The 19,699-nt window shown below is 35.1% G+C and overlaps 1 protein-coding gene across 2 annotated transcripts in view; it reads left to right on the top strand.

Annotated features, from left to right (window-relative positions):
* The first annotated feature begins 3,025 nt into the window (after positions 1 to 3,025).
* The window catches only part of LOC120412598 (formin-binding protein 1-like), a 113,988-nt gene continuing 97,314 nt past the window's right edge, over positions 3,026 to 19,699 (top strand). Inside the window, exons 1-2 of one of the 2 annotated variants that reach the window (XM_039573139.2) lie at positions 3,026 to 3,165; positions 3,908 to 4,064. In XM_039573139.2, coding sequence (XP_039429073.1) covers positions 4,041 to 4,064 — 24 coding nt within the window. In that variant the 5' untranslated portion in view covers positions 3,026 to 3,165; positions 3,908 to 4,040. The remainder of the gene's footprint in view (positions 3,166 to 3,907; positions 4,065 to 19,699) is intronic. The other variant, XM_039573140.2, reaches the window with a different exon arrangement.

Below are 19,699 nucleotides of genomic sequence, written 5' to 3'. Positions count from 1 at the left end.
GGCGGAGCGCCAGCTCCTGTTACGTCCAATCAAGCTCATATTTTGGATTTGGGCTTAGTATGCCCACCGGAACAAACCCTTGAATGCCCGCCAAAAAGTCATTTTTGTTACATCCTACCGTCTCAACTGCTTGCCGATGTCGAGGCTGCTGATGCGGCGTCCGCTACTGCGGAGGAAGCCGGATTCTGTGGTGGAGTCATCTCCTTCGGAGCAACCTGCTTATCCTTCGTGGATTGCTGCTCAGATTGCTGCTGCTGGTCATTCTTTTGGCCTTTTGGCGATGTTGCGTCGATTGTGAGCGCCACTCAATGTTCATCCACAGTTGTTCTGTTTCGATGTTAGATTTTGCGGCAGCGTTTTTTTAATCTTTGCGACTTTTTTAATCTCATTCGCCACTTTTTACTTTTGTTGTGTGACGCAACTTAACTGCGCCGTGGACACGTTTCCCGCGGATGTTTCCAAACACCCATCGTGGGGATCAATTCCGGTAGAATATTATTATTATTTTTTTTCTATTTCGGCGACCACTACTGGTGTTTTCGTGATCTCTTATATCTTGGTGTCAGGTGTAATGGTTCAAGGTTTGGAGAAGGAATGTTCGACAGAATTTGGAAGCAACGGGAAGGACCAGTAGTTTGGTTTCTGTCGATACGATTGTGGTGCGTTGTTGCTGGTGCTGCCGCATGATTGGCTTATGAGGTTCTGCCATTGGAAACGGAGCCGACCCACCGTCATTTTCGGCCGTCGGTGTTAATTTTTATTTTTTTAATCGAGTACAGACGATCAGCAACAACAAAATTATTTCAATCAATCAGCTGTTAATGTTTACACAATCGTTATGGCTTGATTGTCTCACGCATACACTGACATGACACATGACAGTAATGGGTTTGTATTGGTATGTATGGGCTGCGCTTCGGCATCAGCTCACTAGGCAGCGCTGGCGTCGCCGTTATATGGTGGTTTGATGAAGGACGATGGATTTCAAAAATAATTTGTATGGAGAGTCACGTCTGTTTGTCTGTGATAGCAGCATGGGACTTTTGAATTTGACAAAGATAACACACTTCGTGTTACCAAAATAATATGTATAATACTGATTCTCAGTGTTTGTTATCTGAACTTTTAAGATGGCAGCTTCTTCGCTACCCTCTGGGTACATTGGACAATGTTTTCAAATGTTGGCTCAGAGTGTTTGAAATGAGCGTGTAGGAAATACCAAAATACCATCCCTTTCCCCCCCCCCCCCAAAGAACCTCAAACGCGCAGTGTTTTGCTCGTGTTGTCATCTCGCGTGCTTGGAAGTTTTTGACAGATGGAGGTGGAGGAATCCTCCGAGGAGGAAGATTTTCGTCCCGTCCGCGGGAATCGGAAGCGGAAGAAGTCCAGCGAGGTCACTGGAATCGGCATCGAAGGAGAAAAAGTTGAGAAGACCCTGCTCAACAACAACAAGTTCAGCCCGCTAGCGGATAACAAAAACAACAACAATGCCAGCCCAGCAGGAGGAGGGGACGCCCCGGCGGTTCCACCACCCGGCCAGTCGGCAGGTAAACAAAAGCAACCACCTTTGGTGGTGAAGAACACCACGGGTTTTTACAAGCTCGTGGCGATAGTGGAAAGTTGTAAACTTGGTTTCAAACCGATTTACAAACTAACCCGATTTGGAACCAAGGTGACCTGCTTCTCTGTCAAAGATTTTGACAAGTTGCAAGAGCTACTCAAGAAGAAGAAAGTGGAATTCTACACCCACGATCGGCGGAGCGAACGAAATCATCGGGTGGTTCTTCGTGGTTTTCCTGATGAACTGAAACCGGACGAGGTCAAGTACCTTCTGAAGAGGGATCTCAAGCTGGAAGCGCTGGAGGTGCATATCATCAAGCGGAAGGAAAAGTCCACCGTGGACGAAACTCCGTACATTGTGATCTTCCCCAAGGGATACACCAATCTGAAGAAGCTCTCTGCAATGAAAGTTGTGGCAAGCACTATCATCCGGTGGGAGGCTTACCGGAACAAGCGGCCGAACGTGACCCAGTGCAGGAACTGCTTGCAGCTGGGTCATGGAACCAGGAACTGTCACCTGAAAGGGAGGTGCAACAACTGTGGGGGTCCCCACAAGACGGACGAGTGCAAAGTCCAAGAAGCCGAGCCGAAGCGGTGTGCCAACTGCTCTTGAGCCCACGAAGCCACGGACCGCAGCTGCCCTAAGCGTGCGGACTTCATCCGGAGGTGCCAGCAGGCGTCGAAACCGCCGGCAAGGAAGGCGGAGAAGCAGAGTCCAGCAGTTCCGGCGTTTACACCGGCGGAGTTCCCTCCACTGCCGGGCGCAGTTCCGGACGGAAAATCCAAGGATCGCCCTCGTCCCGCAGGAAGCAGCCAAGGTGGCCCCCGAGACGGTGGAGCCACGGAGAAGAAAGCCGGGGAGGTACTCTACAGTTCGGCTGAGCTGTGGGGGATTTTTTCCGAGTACATCGGCAGGTTCAAGACCTGCAAGACCCGCTTGGACCAAGTAACCCTCGTCAGTTACATGGTCTCCAAGTATGGAATTTAAGGAGTTTTTTTTTGTTATTATATCTGGAGTTTTTTTTTGAAAAGGACCAATAAACCAAATTTCCAGTTTTTGCTTTTTGGTTGTTTTTGAAACCACCTTGAGTCAGGGGTATTGAAAAACACCCAAAAAGCAAAAACTGGAAATTTGGTTTAATGGTCCTTTTCAAAAAAAAAAAACTCCAGATATATTGTTTTACTGATCCTCGGTCCCAACCTGGTCACAGCACCTAAAAAAATAAGTTAATAAAAAAAATACCATCCCCTTTCCCCTTAAGTGCTCGCAGGGTTGCGCTCATTCTTCCGACGTGACGTTTGTTCAACTTTCGCCTTAAGTCCAACCCTGACAATTCGCCCCTTTCGTCGCCCGCTCTCGCTGCACGCGTTTTTTCGCCTGTTTCTCTCTCTCTTCTTCACTGTCTCTGTTCTGTTTTCCCCTCGTTTGCTTGTTTTTTACGCTCTTCAGTCTGAGTTTAGGCACCGGAGTGGCATGTTGTGTTGTTTACTTCGCGCTGTGCAGTTCCGCGCCGCCGTTCAACGCGCTTTGTTTCCACTGTTTTCATCATGTGTGTGTGTGCGGTTTAATTAATTGATCGCGCACTTTTGGCCCAGTGTATGTGTGTGAGGTTTTTGGGGTAGCAAAAAAAAACTTTCGCGTGAGTTGAAAGAAATCCGCGTGCAGATTTTTCGCCGTGCAGCTTGATAAACAACATGTTTTTTTTCTGAATGACCCCCGCGACCGATGACAGAAAGTGTCAAAAGTTTTTGTATGAATAAATAAAACACAAACCTCTTGCAAAGAAAAAGAAAATAAAAAGTTTCGTGGCGTAGGAGTGCCGCTAGTGGAAGCAGCACGAAGAAAAAGAAGCAGCGAGATTGTAGTGCTCTTTTGGTGGAGTGTTTTGCTCTTTCTCTCTCACTCTCACAACTACTGTTAGTCGCCCGTTTCGCTCTGGCGCAAGGGAGGCAGTGTTTGTGCATGTGTGTGTTGCCACAGCAAAGCAGGAGCGTGTGTTTGTGAATTAAGGGGCAACTTGGGGCAAGGTGCAAAGCAGTCGGCAGGGGTGAGAAAAGAGAGCGGCGCGGCGGGGCAACTTTGGCCGGGGCGTTTCTCCTCCAGTGAGAAGTGAATTTGAAAAATTTAGTGAAAGGAAATTCCTGGCTAGAAGGCGGGTTTTTTTTTATTATTATTAAAGATTGGTTTTAGAGGAATTTGAAGATTGTTTTGTTGTTGAGAAAAAGAGTGTCCCAACAAAAGTGTTTCAAAAAGCATTGTATGTGAAAATAGTTAATTTGAAAAATGCTAGACAAGTGAATTTCGAAGTGTTGTTGAAAAATATTTGTCAATTTTTAAAACTTGCAGCGATAAAACAAATTTTTAAGAAAGAAGAAAACAATTTGTGGATTAAACGTCAGAGGAATTTGACAGGCTGACAGCTGTCAGCGAGCGGAGCATTATCGGACATCTACAGACAACGGACACCACGGCTGCGAAAATGGGCTGGGGAACTGAATTATGGGTAAGTTATTTTATTTTGTTACTATATTACATTTTGAGGGATTTGAAACCTAAGTTATTAAATATTTCCTGATTTGATAATGAAAAAATACTATTGAACAAATTTAACCCAGAAATGACGAACCCCTCGTCACAGTGCCCTGATGCAAACAAAGATCGAGCTCGAGCTGTCACTGTCCCTGCGAAATATGTTGACGGTCATCGGGCGTTAGGCCTTAAAAACCAGCTGCAAGTCGCATGACAAACAACCTTGCGAGAAAGAGAAAACTAATTTTTTATACAAACAAAACCAAGTTTTTTGACACACTTCTATAAAAAAAATATTAATAATGATTTTTAAAAGTTTCTGTTTTTCCCCTGGTTCTCATGCTCTGGCATTTGCATGAGCTTTGACATGTCGCATGATAGGGTTTCTTCCATATTCCGGAAGTGTCGCTAGGCGGCCACCGGTCACCAGTTCCGAAGTGGCCAGGTTGGGTAAAACAAAAAAATAAACGGCATGACAGATTTTCTTATCTTGCAATTTCATAAAGTTTGATATGTCGCATGATAGGGTTTCTTCTGTATTCCGGAAGTGTCCCCAAGTGGCCACCGATAACCGGTTCCGGGGTGGTTAGGATGGTTAAAAAATCAACGGCATGACCATAGACTGTCGTATCTTTGAATTTCATGAAGTTTGATATGTCGCTTGATAGGGTTTCTCTCATATTCCGGAAGTGTCCTCAAGGGGCCACCGGTAATCGGTTCCAAAGTGATCAAAATAGAGCAGAGAACAACGGCATGACCATAGATTGACAAATCTTTCAATTTCATGAAGTTTGATATGTCGGATGATGGGGTTTCATATAAATATTTAAGTTTTCCGTTCTTCTGGTATCCGGGAATCGATTCCAGGTAAACCGGAACTGGCTCCGAAGACTTGGAGTCTGATCTGGTAATCGTGTATTGCGTTATTATCAAGTTTCATGGATCAATGTTATCTATCCTTAATGAAATATATACGTTCATTCGTGAAAAACTGTTTAAAAATAAACTTTCCGGATGTTCCGGATTTCCGATATACGAAAAGTGACACACTAAACTTTCATTTGAGACCACAACAACAAGATTTGGTAAAAAACTGGATTTTTGCGATTTTATAGTTTTTGTTAGAAATGGTCCACCTCATGAAATGGTCCAAAAAGCCTTTATGAGTGATTTTCATTACCAATGAACTATCTTAAAATTGATCAACCGAAGTTGTAAAACACGATGAAAATATCTCCCCCGAACTCTCGAAAGAGTATCAATGAGTTAATGATTTCTCGGGTGAGTTTTCAAAAAGCCGTAAGAGCCACTGTGACCTCTGACACTAATTTTCGTTTTTCTCGAAAATGAAACAAAATTTCATTTATTTCAAGTATGGGGCACTTGAAGGACGTGTAGATGAACAATTTCGAGCATTTTTGATATTGGTTTTTCGTAAGTAGGTCGAATACCGATGCAAAAAGGACTTTGTTTACCAATGGCTCTTACGGCTTTTTGAAAACTAATCCGAGATTTGTTCATGAGCAACTAGGGTTGCCAGATCGAAATCGACTAAATCAGGCCAAGTAATAAATTAATTCAAAATTATGTTCTATTTAAATGTGTTTTTTCTCGTTCATCTTAATCAAAAAGTTGTTCAAAATTGGCAAAAAATTAAAAAAAAAATTGTCATGAGGCATTCCCGGATTTATCGGGCAACATGGCGATCCTGTGAGCAACTGTTTTTCCTTCTCCTCGTCCTCCTTAACAAATTTGTTTATTTTTTGCCCCGAAATTTGGCTAATTTTGAAGGACTTTGAAAAATATTTGCAACTGAAATGACACTTCGCAGTGTTCCCAGATTGCCAGAAAGTTGAGAAAATTTCCAGGTACTTATTTGTAATAAGGGGTGTTATTTTATTTTCATTCTAAATAATTTCAACCTTCAAATTCATACGATTTTGAGTAGAACCGGAAGTTCAAATTCAGTAAAAAATTACCACGCTCAGTTTTGAAAAGTGTCATAAATCCCTCTAAAATGTCTTTATTTAATGAGCTGGATTGTCAGAGATCATCAAAGCTAGTGACTGATTGGATAGGTCTTCAAGTACCTGTGCAATGATGTTTGATCAGCAATACGTTTCGCGCTTTCTTTATTAGTCAAAATTCACTTCAGTACTCAGAACTTAAGGCAGGGTTGCCAGATCATCAATATTTTTATTGATCTACTTGTAATAAAATTGTTTCATTATATTTGGTCGATTTTGTTATTCCGTTTAATGCCTGCTTTCAAAAAAGTTTGGTTAAATTGTAAAAGAGAAAAGTATAAAAAAAACTTTAAAAAATTGCGTAAATTTTAAGTTTGTGTTAGCAAAGTTGTCTCAACTTCATCGCCGTGAGAAACCTGTCGAATGCTTCAGAGCAACAACCGAGTCCTAAACTCTGTCCCAAGCCAAACCGTGAAAATCGACACTAATGATAATGACGACTGTTCAAGGCGAAACGAATTTAAGAAAATAAAAAATGTGTCCACCGCAAGCAAAGCAAAAGGGCGAAGAAACAAATAAAACAAAACCTAGAACACACGAATCCAGAGAAACGCGGAGAGAGAGAGAAAAGAATAATCAAACAAGGAAAACCAACGAAAACGCCATCAGCCGGCATCAACAAAGTGAGATCTTGTGCTCGTTCTCTCTCTAGATTGACGATTTAGGTTCGCTCTTTCATCTCTAAGCTCTTTTTGATTTTGCTCTCACGAGCTGACTAACAAATAAATAAACAGGTTTCGATTGTTCTGGAATTTTGAAGTGAAAAAAAGCAAAGCAAAAAATATATTAAATATTGAACTTTAAAATAATAATTTAAATTATAAACAAAATAAAATTTTACAAATAATTTTACGACCCTTTCAAAAGTGACGAAATCAAATCGAAAAATCGTGCGGGAAGCGGAAAAGAAACGTCATCGTGCAGGAATCCGGGAGAGAAGCATTGTTGCAGAACCCCTCGTCCGCGCTGGGACGAAACCTGATCAGAAGTCGAAGGATCCGATTTCAGCGCTCTCCCGGACTCGATACGTGACAAAAACTGGAGATTTTTTAAATGGGATTTGATTCACAGAAAAATGTGCTCTAAACAATGCAGTTTTGCGCAGTTTAAAATTTGAAAATCCAAGCTAATTTATTTTTTTCTTATCAAATTTCTAGATAAGGCTTGAGGAATTTCGCAGCTTAAAATTTTGTTATCTTAAATCGAAAAATTCCAATCAATCTGGCACCACTGCCCCGTCATAAAACATTCGAAAATAAAACAACAAAAATAAAACTCGACGAAAAAGAAGGGAACAACACTCCGAACGAGGGAAGCCAGGTATCGAAAAGTGGGCTCAAATTAAATTTTGCACTGAACTGGATTTTCGCTTTCGGTGCGCGTTTCTCTTCTGCGTTTTTTGGGGAGAGCCAGGCAGGTTTGACAACGCTGCTGCTGTTGTCGATTTTTTTCTGACAGTAAATGCAGCAACATTTTGCTGGATCGACAGGAAATGAACTTTTTTGTGGATTGAGTTTCTTGGGTGGCGATTGCAAAACGGTTTTGATGACGTTTTTTGACCAATTTAAAAAATAAAAACCAGCAACAAATTTTACGGTATGATCATGCGTAACTAAAAATTTTCAGAATTCCACAATTTTTGTAAACGATTTTTCATCATCAATTACAAAAAAAAAATATATGTAGGCTGAGGTGTTGCTATGTCAAGACAGTGTTGCCAGCTTATAAATCTTTAAAAATCATAGAAAAAGGCTGTCATACAAAACTCAAAATAAAAAGATGCTTCCTGAAGCTCTTTTTCAGAATAAATGACGAAAGAGCTCTTTGCGTAAATCAGTGTTGCCAAGTTTTCAATGTAAATTTTTTGCTTTGGAAAGTGCTTACAAAATCTCTTAAAAATTAATGGTCTGGAAGCCAAAAGGTTTTGGAAAAATATCTTCATGTTACTGAAGTACTCATAGCTTTGGGCAGGGTTGCCAGATTATCGATTTTCCGTTAAAAAATAAATTATGTATGTTTTTGCGATTGTGTCACGTTCCCCAGAAAACCATTCCCCCGAATACCATTCCCCAGAAATCAATTCCCCAGAATGAACCGTTCCCCAGAAAACCATTCCCCAGAATGTATTATTCCCCAGAAAACCATTCCCCAGAATGTACCGTTCCCCAGAAATATTTATCGTGGTGATTATAATTATTTCCAAAATTTCCAAAATTTCCAAAATTTCCAAAATTTCCAAAATTTCCAAAATTTCCAAAATTTCCAAAATTTCCAAAATTTCCAAAATTTCCAAAATTTTTAAAATTTACAAAATTTACAAAATTTCCAAAATTTCCAAAATTTCCAAAATTTCAAAAATTTTCAAAATTTCCAAAATTTCCAAAAATTCAAAAAATTCAAAAAAAAATCCAAATTTCCATAATTTCAAATTTTCAAAAAACTAAAAAAAATAAAATTCATAATCTTTGATTTTTTTTTAAATTTTAAAATTTCTTTTCTCTTTAATTTTGATTTTTGAATTCCAAACATTTTGATTTTTTTGATAATTTTGAAAATGTTTTTAATTTGACTTTTTGACTAACCATTGACAAATTATGATCATAATATTTAGATCGAAAAATCTCGAACGTGATGCGAGAAATAAAGATTGAAATATTACGCTAGAGTGCAATAATCACCACGTAAACTTGTGTCAGCAGTTATCACAAGGCTAGAAAGTTTTCCCTTCTTTAAAGAAAGGAAAACTTTACTGACTGATACAAGTTGAATTTTACCTTTAAAAGGGAGGAGAAGAGTTTTCCCTTCTTTAAGGAAGGGAAAAATTTATAGCCTTGTTATTATAACTGCTGACACGGGTTTAATTTTCCCTTCTTTAAGTAAGGAAAAAAAAATACTTGACCACTTACACAACTTTTTAAATTTGTTATCACTAGTCAAGAGAGTTTTTCTTTATGGAAACAAGAAAGAATACAAGAAAAAAAAAAACTTTAAAGCGAAAATTCAACTTCTGTTAGCAGATATCACAAGTCACGACAGTTTTCCCTTCTTTAAAGAAGTTGAAATTCAACTTGTGTCAGGAGACCTTAAAAGAAGGAAAAATTAGTCAGTTATTGTAAGTCAGCCCGGGCAGACGGTAATAACAAAATTCATGCCATTTCAATAACAAATACTGTTAAAATAACAAAAAATGTTATGGAATATTCTTGCAAAATCCATTTTTGCATAAGAGTCTAATAACAGTTTATGTTATCATAACCAAATTTGTTATTGGTCAGATATTGGTTGAAAGTCAAAACAACTTGGGAATAACATTTTTTGTTATGGAAGAATAACTCCAACTGTTATTAGGATGATCGGATTAGTTGTTAAAATAACAAAAAAGAATAACAAAGATTTGTTCGAAGAATAACGCAAAATGTTATTAGTCTGTTATTACAATAACAATCCAATAACAAAAAAATCATAGCGGCGAATAACAAATCTTGTTATAAATAACATAAAATGTTATTGGCCTAGTATTTTCAAATAACAAAAAATGTTATTTCCACGTTATTACCGTCTGCTCGGGAGGAGAGTTTTCTTCTTCCAAAAATGATAAATTAAATTTTGTCACCTTAAATCAAATTTAGAAAATTTAAATCATCATCAAAAATGAGCAATATGCCAAAGGTCCAATATGTCAAATGGAATTATACCAATGACACCCATAATCATATTTTAATTTTAACAAACATTTTTCTTCTTTGCAAAATAAAAATAGCATTCACGGAAAACAAGAAATAAAAAGAAACTGCAATTTATTCGACATTTGTATAACAAATTTAACATGACTGAAGGGAAAGGAGGGAAGGGAAAATTTCTTAGAATAATAGAACGAGTCATAAGGCGAATTAACATTTTCTGTTATTTTCTCAAGAATTGTTGTCAAAAAAAAGGAAAATTTCTTGGCAAGGAAAAAAAACCTTGTCTAATTTTCATATTTTCTAAGAAATTTCAAACAAACTAATATTTGAAACTACTTTGATTTTTCGAGAAAGAAACTTTCCTGGGGAATGGTTTTCTGGGAAATGGTACATTCGGGGGAATGGTTTTCTGGGGAACGGTTTTCTGGAGAATGGTTTTCGGGGGAATGGTTTTCTGGGGAACGTGACACAATCTGTTTTTGCTCCTGGTCAGATATTGAAGAGTTTTTTTTTTAATTTAGACAAATTGTGAACAATTGTGAAATTGTGGTCAAATTATTTAAAAAATACTGAAAAAATAACCCGGGAAGTTTTTGATCGATTTGGTGTCTTCGGCAAAGTTGTAGGTATGTATATGGACTACACTGGAAAAAAATGATACACAGAAAATTTTTTTATGGTGATTTTTTATTTAACTTTTTATCACTAAAACTTGATTTGCAAAAAAACACTTTTTTATTTTTCTATATGTTTTAGAGGACATCAAATGTCAACTTTTCAGAAATTTCCAGGTTGTGCAAAAAATCTTTGAGCGAGTTATGAATTTTTTTATCAATACTGATTTTTTCAAAAAATCGAAAAATTGGTCGCAAAAATTTTTCAACTTCATTTTTCGATGTAAAATCAAATTTGCAATCAAAAAGTACTTTAGTGAAATTTTGATAAAGTGCACCGTTTTCAAGTAAAATCAATTTTTTGGTGACTTTTTTGAAAATAGCCGAAGTTTTTAATTTTTTTAAATTAGTGCACATGTTTGCCAACTTTTGAAAAAAAATATTTTTGAAAGGCTGAGAAAATTCTCTATATTTTGCTTCTTCGGACTTTGTTGATACGCCCTTTAGTTGCTGAGATATTGCAATGTAAAGGTTTAAAAACAGGAAAACTTATGTTTTCTAAGTTCCACCCAAACAGCCCACCATTTTTTAATGTCGATATATCAGCAACTAATGGTCCGATTTTCAATGTAAAAATATGAAACATTCGTGAAATTTTCCGATCTTTTCGAAAAAAATATTTTCAATTTTTTTAAACCAAGACTAACATTTCAAAAGGGCCAAACATTCAATATTACGCCCTTTTAAAATGTTAGTCTTGGTTTAAAAATTTTGAAATTTTTTTTTCGAAAAGATCGGAAAATTTCATCAAAAAATAAAAAGTATTAAAAATAGTGTTTTTTTTCAAATCAAGTTTTAGTGACAAAAAGTTAAATAAAAAATCACCATTTTTTTACCGTGTATCATTTTTTTCAGTGTAGTCCATATTCATACCTACAACTTTGCCGAAGACACCAAATCGATCAAAAAATTACTTCAAAAGATACAGATTTTTTAATTATCATACATCATTTTTGTATGGCCAGCTGCCAAATTTGTATGGAAAATTATATGGACAAACTAATGACGCAAAATGGCTTCTTTGGGCATACCGAAGGCACCAAAAAAGTTTCAGTCGGATTAAAAAATACAAAAATGAAAATTTAAGAAAAAAGACCGATTTCGTAGAGAATTGCTCTACAATATTATTAAATTTTGTGCTGAAAAAAATAGAGATAATTTAAATTTAAGCAAAGAACAGAAGTCGTGTCAAAACCAACAAAGTTGCCTCTTGTTGATGGACAGCAGCGCCCAAGATCTTTCGCAAGATCACGGAGGCTGCATCACCAAACTAGGTCGTTGGGCGGTGCACTGTTCCATTACATGGCATCATCAAAGAGGAGGAGGCCTACCGATCATCAGAAGCTGCCAGAAGAAGAAGGTGCCTTTTTGGTGAAATTGCTGATCTCTGAGTTATTGGGGGGAAATCTGAAGGGGCACAGTTGTAAAAAAATCTTTATAATTTACTGTAAAATCTACTTAAACTTTATTGTATTTTTTTCACTGTGCAATCTTCAAAGTCTTGAGCGTACAACAAAATAAAGTATTTTGCGCGATCGCAAAAAGCCAGCATTTTGTTTCTGCACCGTGCGCGACTTTATAATATATACAATTTACATAATTCGATTACGACGTTCGTTGTTGGCGACGATCAAAACAGAGGCAGGCTTCTCGGTTGGAAGGCTCTGGTGGAGGTTGGGGAGGAAACCACCAGAAACGGGGTGAAGTTTGCCGCTGCATCAGCGGGATACTAAATACTAATGAGGCGGCATCGCAAGCCGGGTTTACTAACATTGAAAAAAAATGCAGAACTTGTGAATGGTTCGACGGGGAGTGCCGAAGCACGAAGGTGACATTTACAGGTGGTGGGGCATTGGTGTACCTGTTGACTACAGAGTTAAAATTCATAAATTAGATACAGTGGACTCTTTGGCTGTCGATCTTCTCGATATCAATATTGCTCCAGCTGTTAATAAAGTTTGCAGTCCCTTCAAATAGATTGCTTTGATTTTTCGATCTATAATTTGATAACTCTCGCCTCGACTGTCCCTTCAATATCGACAACGAGAGAGTCCACTGTAGTTCAATATAATAGCTGATTTTCAAAAATATTAAATTGATATAAGTCTAAAATTATCTGTTTTTATCAAAAAAACAACTCAAAATGTTCATAAAGTTAAGCGACTTATCCTAATGGTGTAACCTATCTCAGGTTGCATGGAAAAAGTCCTTTTTTTAAAAGCAATACAATTTTGACATAAGTCTCAAAGTCTTATGACAGTGTTGTCAGATCGTCGAACTTTATGTGCAATTGGAAAGGTTTTTCAAATATCTTTTTATAGTGGTCTCGAAAGCCGGATGCGAATGTTTTTTTTCAACGATTTTTTTTAAAACATAAAAATCATGGTAATACTACATCTGTTTGGGCAGATTTTGTGTCAGAAAAATGTGTTAAACTACCTTGGAAAATGTGTAAATTTGAAAAAAATCACCTGAAATTTCAGTTTTCCTCATAAATTAAGGTAATATTACATCGAAATGAGCATTATGAGTTCGTTCAAATTCCAACACATTTGATCTACTGTCCATGCAAAAAAATAAACATGATAATAATTTTTTTCAATCGATTTGAAATCTTTTGCAAACAAAATAAAATAAAACGTACGGTGCGTTGAAAGTTCTATGGTGTTGATTACCTCTTTTAAAAGTTTTTTTGTCTTTCCCGAACTAACCGCAACTCAACTCTACCTCTAGGCAGGTTTCATCAAAAATCCAGTTTTAAACATTTATTTTTATTTTTTTAAACCATTGGACAGAAAAACTCTTCAAATTTTGGAAAAAAATATGGTTGGAAGATTTACTTGTTTTGTGTGGCTTTGCTTATGTTTTAAAAATGTGTGTTTTTTAAGTGGTCAAATATGCCTGAGTTTTTGAAAACATTTAATATATTTTTAGCAAAAATAAACAGACTATGCCGCTGCGCTTTTTTGACAATAATGGTATCATTCCATACATATAAAAAAACACATGATAATGTTACATATGGAATTAGGTACATCTTTTATGTCAGAATTAATTTTTCAGAATGTAATTTACATCTTTACACGTGTCAATTCACAACTATGTTAGTGATTTGCCACTTTTTCACTCTAGATTGAGGTAATATTACATCACAAAAGAAGTAATATTACACCTTAAAATTGTACACCTTCCAGAAAATGTGACCTTAAAAAAATTAAAGGTAAAAGATAATTAAAAGTTAAGAATAATCCAATTACTTTCACAAATAAACATGAATTAAACGAGATTTATACTAATTAAAATACTTTAAAATCACAAGAAAAACACAAATCAAGAAAAATAAAGTTTTTTGTGGAATAAAAATTGCTCAAAATGTAGGAGGTCACAAAGAAAAATACAAATTTTGAAAAATAAAGGGACATTACTGGGTTGATGATTTAATTTTAATTGATGTGATAACAACAGGACCACATGGATAAATTTGGACATTACAGGGTTGACGCTTGAAAAATTAAATTACAAAAAAACAGATCTCTTATGTCAATTTACACAGTTTCCGATGTAAATTTGCCCTTTTTTCAGTTTTTTTTACAATCATTCTGGTAAAATTACATCGACAAGCGGTAATATATTTTTTTTTCTTACGAAACAATGAACTAGGGCGTCCAATTTTCCGGGGTTTGAAATTTCCCGGGACACGGGAAAAATATTTTTTGAATCCCGGGAATTCCCGGGATTTTTTTGAAATTGTCAGAAAATCAATATTTTTGTTTTATATGTTGTTGTTTTTATGTTTAAAATCAAAGAATTAGCTCAATACTCAATGATAATCTACCATCAATCTTAAAAAGGACAGCAGTTTTTAGACAACTTGAAAGAAATATAAAATTGATTTTATGTTTGTTCTTTGTTTTGCTTTGGATTTTAAATGAAACATATCAAATACATCTCTTTTAAAAATATTTTATTTATTTTTATATATTTGACATCACTTGAAAAAGCTAAATTTTTTTTAAAATTTAAAACTGCAGCGACACCAATTAAGTGATATCAGCTAATGTTAAATTTTAGATAAATTAAGAATTTCATGTTTCATTTAAAACTTATATTACAAATATTCTTTTAATCACTACTGCCAACTGGGAAAAATCAAGACAAAAGTCTGGTATAGGAGAAAAATCGAAAATTAAAAAAAAAAAATGACTTAACAGCTGTATTACTTTGTTACCTTTGTACTGATTTTTCCCAGGCGGCGGTGTTTGATGAAAAATAGTTAAATATGATATTTAGAATAATTAATACCCATTCTTTGAATAGAATATAAAATTAAATAGAAAATATTTAAAACGCTGCGAAATTTTTGAATTTCTAAACTATAATTTTAACAATTTCCATAATATGAAAATTATTGGTGATATATGTCGAGTACAAATTTTTACAAAATTTTTCTATTTCTACATCCTAATCAGAATAGCCATTCCAAAATAAGTTTTTCCTCACTTTCGGGAATTCTCGGGATAAAATATGAAAAATCCCGGGATTCGGAAATTCCCGGTTTTGGAAAAATCCCGGGAATTTTGTTCCGCGAATTCCCGGGATGGATGCACTACAATGAACACCTCTTTCTGAATTTAGAATATATTTTTTTGAATGAATATATCTCGTTTCTATTCAAAGAAATTTTCATGTTTGCATAGATATAAAACCTAAAATGTTACAGAAACAATAATAAATTATATTATAAGAAAATAAAATTCTTCTAAATATGTTTTAGTCCGAACTTTTCTTCAGAAAATAAAAAAATAAAAACTTTCAAAAAACTGCTTGTTTTACAGAGCGGAAAAACCACGAAAAAACTGAAACAAGAAAAAATAGATTTGGAAAAGTGTCAATAAATGTTTGAATTTAAAATAAATCTATCAAAAATACTGTGTCGTGAAGAAATTATTTTAAACGAATATAAATTTTTGATAAACACCTTTTAAGAAACAGCTTTTTATGGGGTAATGGAAAATTTCGCGACCATTTAATCGGAACATTAACAATTTAATTTAAAAGGGTTTAAACCCTACAGAAATATTACTGGAGCACAAAATAGTAGTTTATGCAACAAGTTGCAAAAAGAGGATTTTTTTTAGCACGAGTCGTACATTTATCCAACGAGGTTCACCGAGTTGGATAAATAAGAAGAGTGCTGAAAAAATCAAGTTTTGCCTCGAGTTCCATACAACATTTTTTGCAATTCCAAAAAACACACACTGAGTGAAATTTTATGTCAAATTTTCATGTATTTTGTCAATAAATCGTTTAAATAAAAAAAAAAATGTTGAAAAGTGTTACTTTTCGGAACAAGTGCTGAAAAGTTCAACTTTTCAGCACCCATTTCAGTGCTGAAAAGTAGAACTTTTCAGCATTTATTTTGAAAAGTGTTGCTATTCGATTCTGTTATTTTTGGTACAGAAAAGTAGGCTATTTCGTCGTTCAAGAATGACAGGAAAAGTAAGTAGTTTCACGACGGAATTGCAAAAAAATACATTTTGGAAAAACAAGATTCTTTGCATTTTTTAATATAGCCTTTTTCTCACATACAACATTTTAAAGTGCTACTCTTGTTTGTAACATTTGAAAAAGTTGTACAGATTTGAAACAAGCATTTATTAATTTGAAGGAATATCGAAAATTTACGAACTGTTAATTTTTGAATTAATAGAAAAACCCACAAATATATTATTAAAAACATGAACAGATTATTTTGAAAGAATATTTACTTCTTTAAAATATTGTTGAGTACAGACTTTTTCGCTGCTCACTTTTTCCTGAAACTCCCAAAAATCACTAGTTTTTTCTAGTTTTCTTCTTTTGAGCAGTTTTGTACGGAATCGGTCTTTTTTCTTTATTTTTTATTTTTGTATTTTTTAATCCGACTGAAACTTTTTTGGTGCCTTCGGTATGCCTAGAGAAGCCATTTTGCATCATTAGTTTGTCCATATAATTTTCCATACAAATTTGGCAGCTGTCCATACTAAAATGATATGTAAAAATTCAAAAATCCGTATCTTTTGAAGGAATTTTTTGATCGATTTGGTGTCTTCGGCAAAGTTGTAGGTATGGATATAGACTACACTGGAAAAAAATTATACACGGTAAAAAAAATATTGGTGATTTTTTATTTAACTTTTTGTCACTAAAACTTGATTTGCAGAAAAACACTATTTTTATTTTTTTTATTTGTTTAGAGGACATCAAATGTCAACTTTTCAGAAATTTCCAGAATGGGCAAAAAATCTTTGACCGAGTTATGATTTTTTGAATCAATACATTTTTTTTCAAAAAATCGAAATATTGGTCGCAAAAATTTTTCAATTTCATTTTTTGATGTAAAATTAAATTTGCAATCAAAAAGTACTCAAGTGAAATTTTGATAAAGTGCACCGTTTTCAAGTTATAGCCATTTTTATGTAACTTTTTTCAAAGTAGTCGCAGTTATTGATTTTTTTAAAAAATAGTGCCCATGTTTGCGCACTTTTGAAAAAAATATGTTCGAAAAGCTGAGAAAATTCTCTATATTTTGCTTTTTCGGACTTTGTTGATATGTACGACCCTTAGTTGCTGAGATATTGCCATGCAAAGGTTAAAAACAAGAAAATTGATGTTTTCTAAGTCTCACCCAAACAACCCACCATTTTCTAATAACGATATCTCAGCAACTAATGGTCCGATTTTCAATGTTAAAATATGAAACATTCGTGAAATTTTCTGATCTTTCCGAAAAAAATATTTTCAAAAATTTTAAGTCAAGACTAACATATAAAAGGGCGTTATATTGAATGTTTGGTCTTTTTGAAATGTTTCGGTTATAAACAGTGAGAAAATCGATTTTTTTACTAATAAACATAAATTGAAAATTGAAAATTTTAGCTTTTCCAAATCGAATTTACGTTCACTGAAACCTATTTTTAATTTGATTAAAATTTAGTCTGCCTCCAATCCCCGTTGGTCATCCCGTATGTATGCACTTTTTACCTGCCTTCCCGGTCAACGAACCAAGGTTCGGAGGTCAATTACCTCTCGTTCACCACCCCCGCGGGGCAGGCACTCGTGAGTCACCCCCGGGGGTAGACCAATTTGACCAATTTTGCTCTTATCGTAGTCGGGGTGCTTCAGTTTTTTTCGTTTTCTTTTTTTCTTCTTTCAATGAGATTTGTTTTTAACTTGACTTTGTTATTTTGTGTTGCTTCAATGTTCCGTTTCGTCTCTTCTGTCTGTGTTTAAATGGAATGAGAGGCAGAAAAAGTGATCGAAGAGAAGGAAAAAAATCGAAAACAAAAAAAAGATGAAATCGAGGTTGAGTCTAGCCACAACAACTAGATTCGATCATAAAAATATGATCAGCACAGTGGTTATGTTGGAAAGCAATGATTCCCTCTTTTTTGCTAAGCTTAAAATAAATACACTATAAAAGAGAGAGAAGAGCAAGTAAAAACAAGCAATCGTGCAGAGAGTGACCTTTAAGGTTTAACTGTTAACCTGACAGTTGGAGCCCGAACGTTTACAGCTAGTCGTGAAAGCCTTTTTTTTCTCCTTACAAAAAAGAAAGAAAAAGTAAAAAAGTACTTTAGCCACCCTTCTTTCGGTTAATTCCTCGCGCCACCACAATCACCTTAAAACTAGGCCACACGGAAAGTAGCTGGAAATGCACTTCTTTCTTTATTTTCGTGTACAGCTAAAAATCAACGAAAAATTTACGAGCAAAACTAGGCTATACAGTGAAAACGATGAAGTCATACACGAAACTATTCTACGCTTTCTTATCACCATCGGCGATGTGTGTGCAATCATGCTTTGCTTATCGTGTGTGTTTGTGGTGCAAGTTTGTTTGCAGATTGTAGCGAAAGAAAAAGTTTTCTGCTGCATTGATGAAAGGTTGGGTTGTAGAAAGTTATGTGCACTTGACTACCACGGGAAAATATTAATATTTACTAGAAAACAAAAATACTTGTTCGATGTTAAAAATAGACATACTAACAAAAACAACAACAAAAAATACCTGATAAGAATTTTCTTTTGTTTGAGCGATTAGGTCTGCCAGTGTATGACATATGTCATACGTCGAGAGGTTCAGCAATGTGGTGCAACTGTCTTGTAAATGATTCACCATTGAACCGGAAAGGAATTTGCGCTTTCCAGCAGCTCTGCAAGATTAACTCTTTTTTTTAATCAGCAGGAAACAGATTTGAGCTTCTGAAAAATAATCAAAAATTGACGCAGACGCGCTATAATTAGCAGTCTCTATTTAGCAGGAAATCGTTGAAATTGGCATGGCATATTTCACACATTCCATATGATCAGCAAGATTTATCTTGGTAAATATTATTTGTCAGCGATTTCAATAAGTCTAAAACATGCAAAATGAACAATTAGCTTCGTTTTCGTAAATCGATTTTACACTGTATTTTTTGTTTCGACTGAAACTTTGTCCATCGGTTCCTTCTTTCCAAATAAGCCATTTTGCTTTGATGGTTTCTCAATACAAGCCTCCATTTATAATATTCGAAAATCCGTATTCTTAAAGTCTAATTTTGATCGATTTTGTATCTGAGCAATTCTCTACCAAAATCGGAAATGGATTTTATTTGTATTTTTTGATTTGGCTCAAACTTTGTGGGGGCCTTCCCTATGACCAAATAAACTAATTTGTGTGGTTGGTTCATCCATACAAGTCTCCATACAATTTTGGCTGCTGTCCATACAAAAATGGTATGTAAATATTCAAACAGCTGTAACTTTTGAGTGAATTTTCTGATCAATTTGGTGTCTTCGGTAAAGTTGTAGGTATTGTTGAGGACTTTTGAGAAAAAAATAGTCACACGGAAAAATCAACTTTTTTTTTCACTAAAACTCAATTTCCCAAAATACGTATTTTTTGATTTGCGAGATTTTTTGATATGTTTTGAATTTGCAATCGAAAAGTAAAAAGTAGATTTTTTGATAAAGGGCTCCGTTTTCAAGATATAGCCACCGAAAGTTTGATTTTAGCGAAATATTTGCAGTTTTTCAATTTTCAAAAATACTGACCATGAGTGACCATTTCTAAAAATATTTTTTTAAAAGTTCAGAAAATTTTCTATAAAATTGTCTAAGAGACATTGAAGATTGGACCTAGGGTTGCTGAGATAGAGCCGCTTAAAGAAAAAGAAACACGAAAATTGAAGGTTTCTTAATCTC

The sequence above is a fragment of the Culex pipiens genome, chromosome 3 (genome assembly GCF_016801865.2).
Source record: "Culex pipiens pallens isolate TS chromosome 3, TS_CPP_V2, whole genome shotgun sequence".
In the NCBI taxonomy this organism is placed as follows: Eukaryota; Metazoa; Arthropoda; class Insecta; order Diptera; family Culicidae; genus Culex; species Culex pipiens.
Note: the sequence above shows the minus strand (reverse complement) of the source record. Positions and strands in the feature narration are given on the sequence as shown.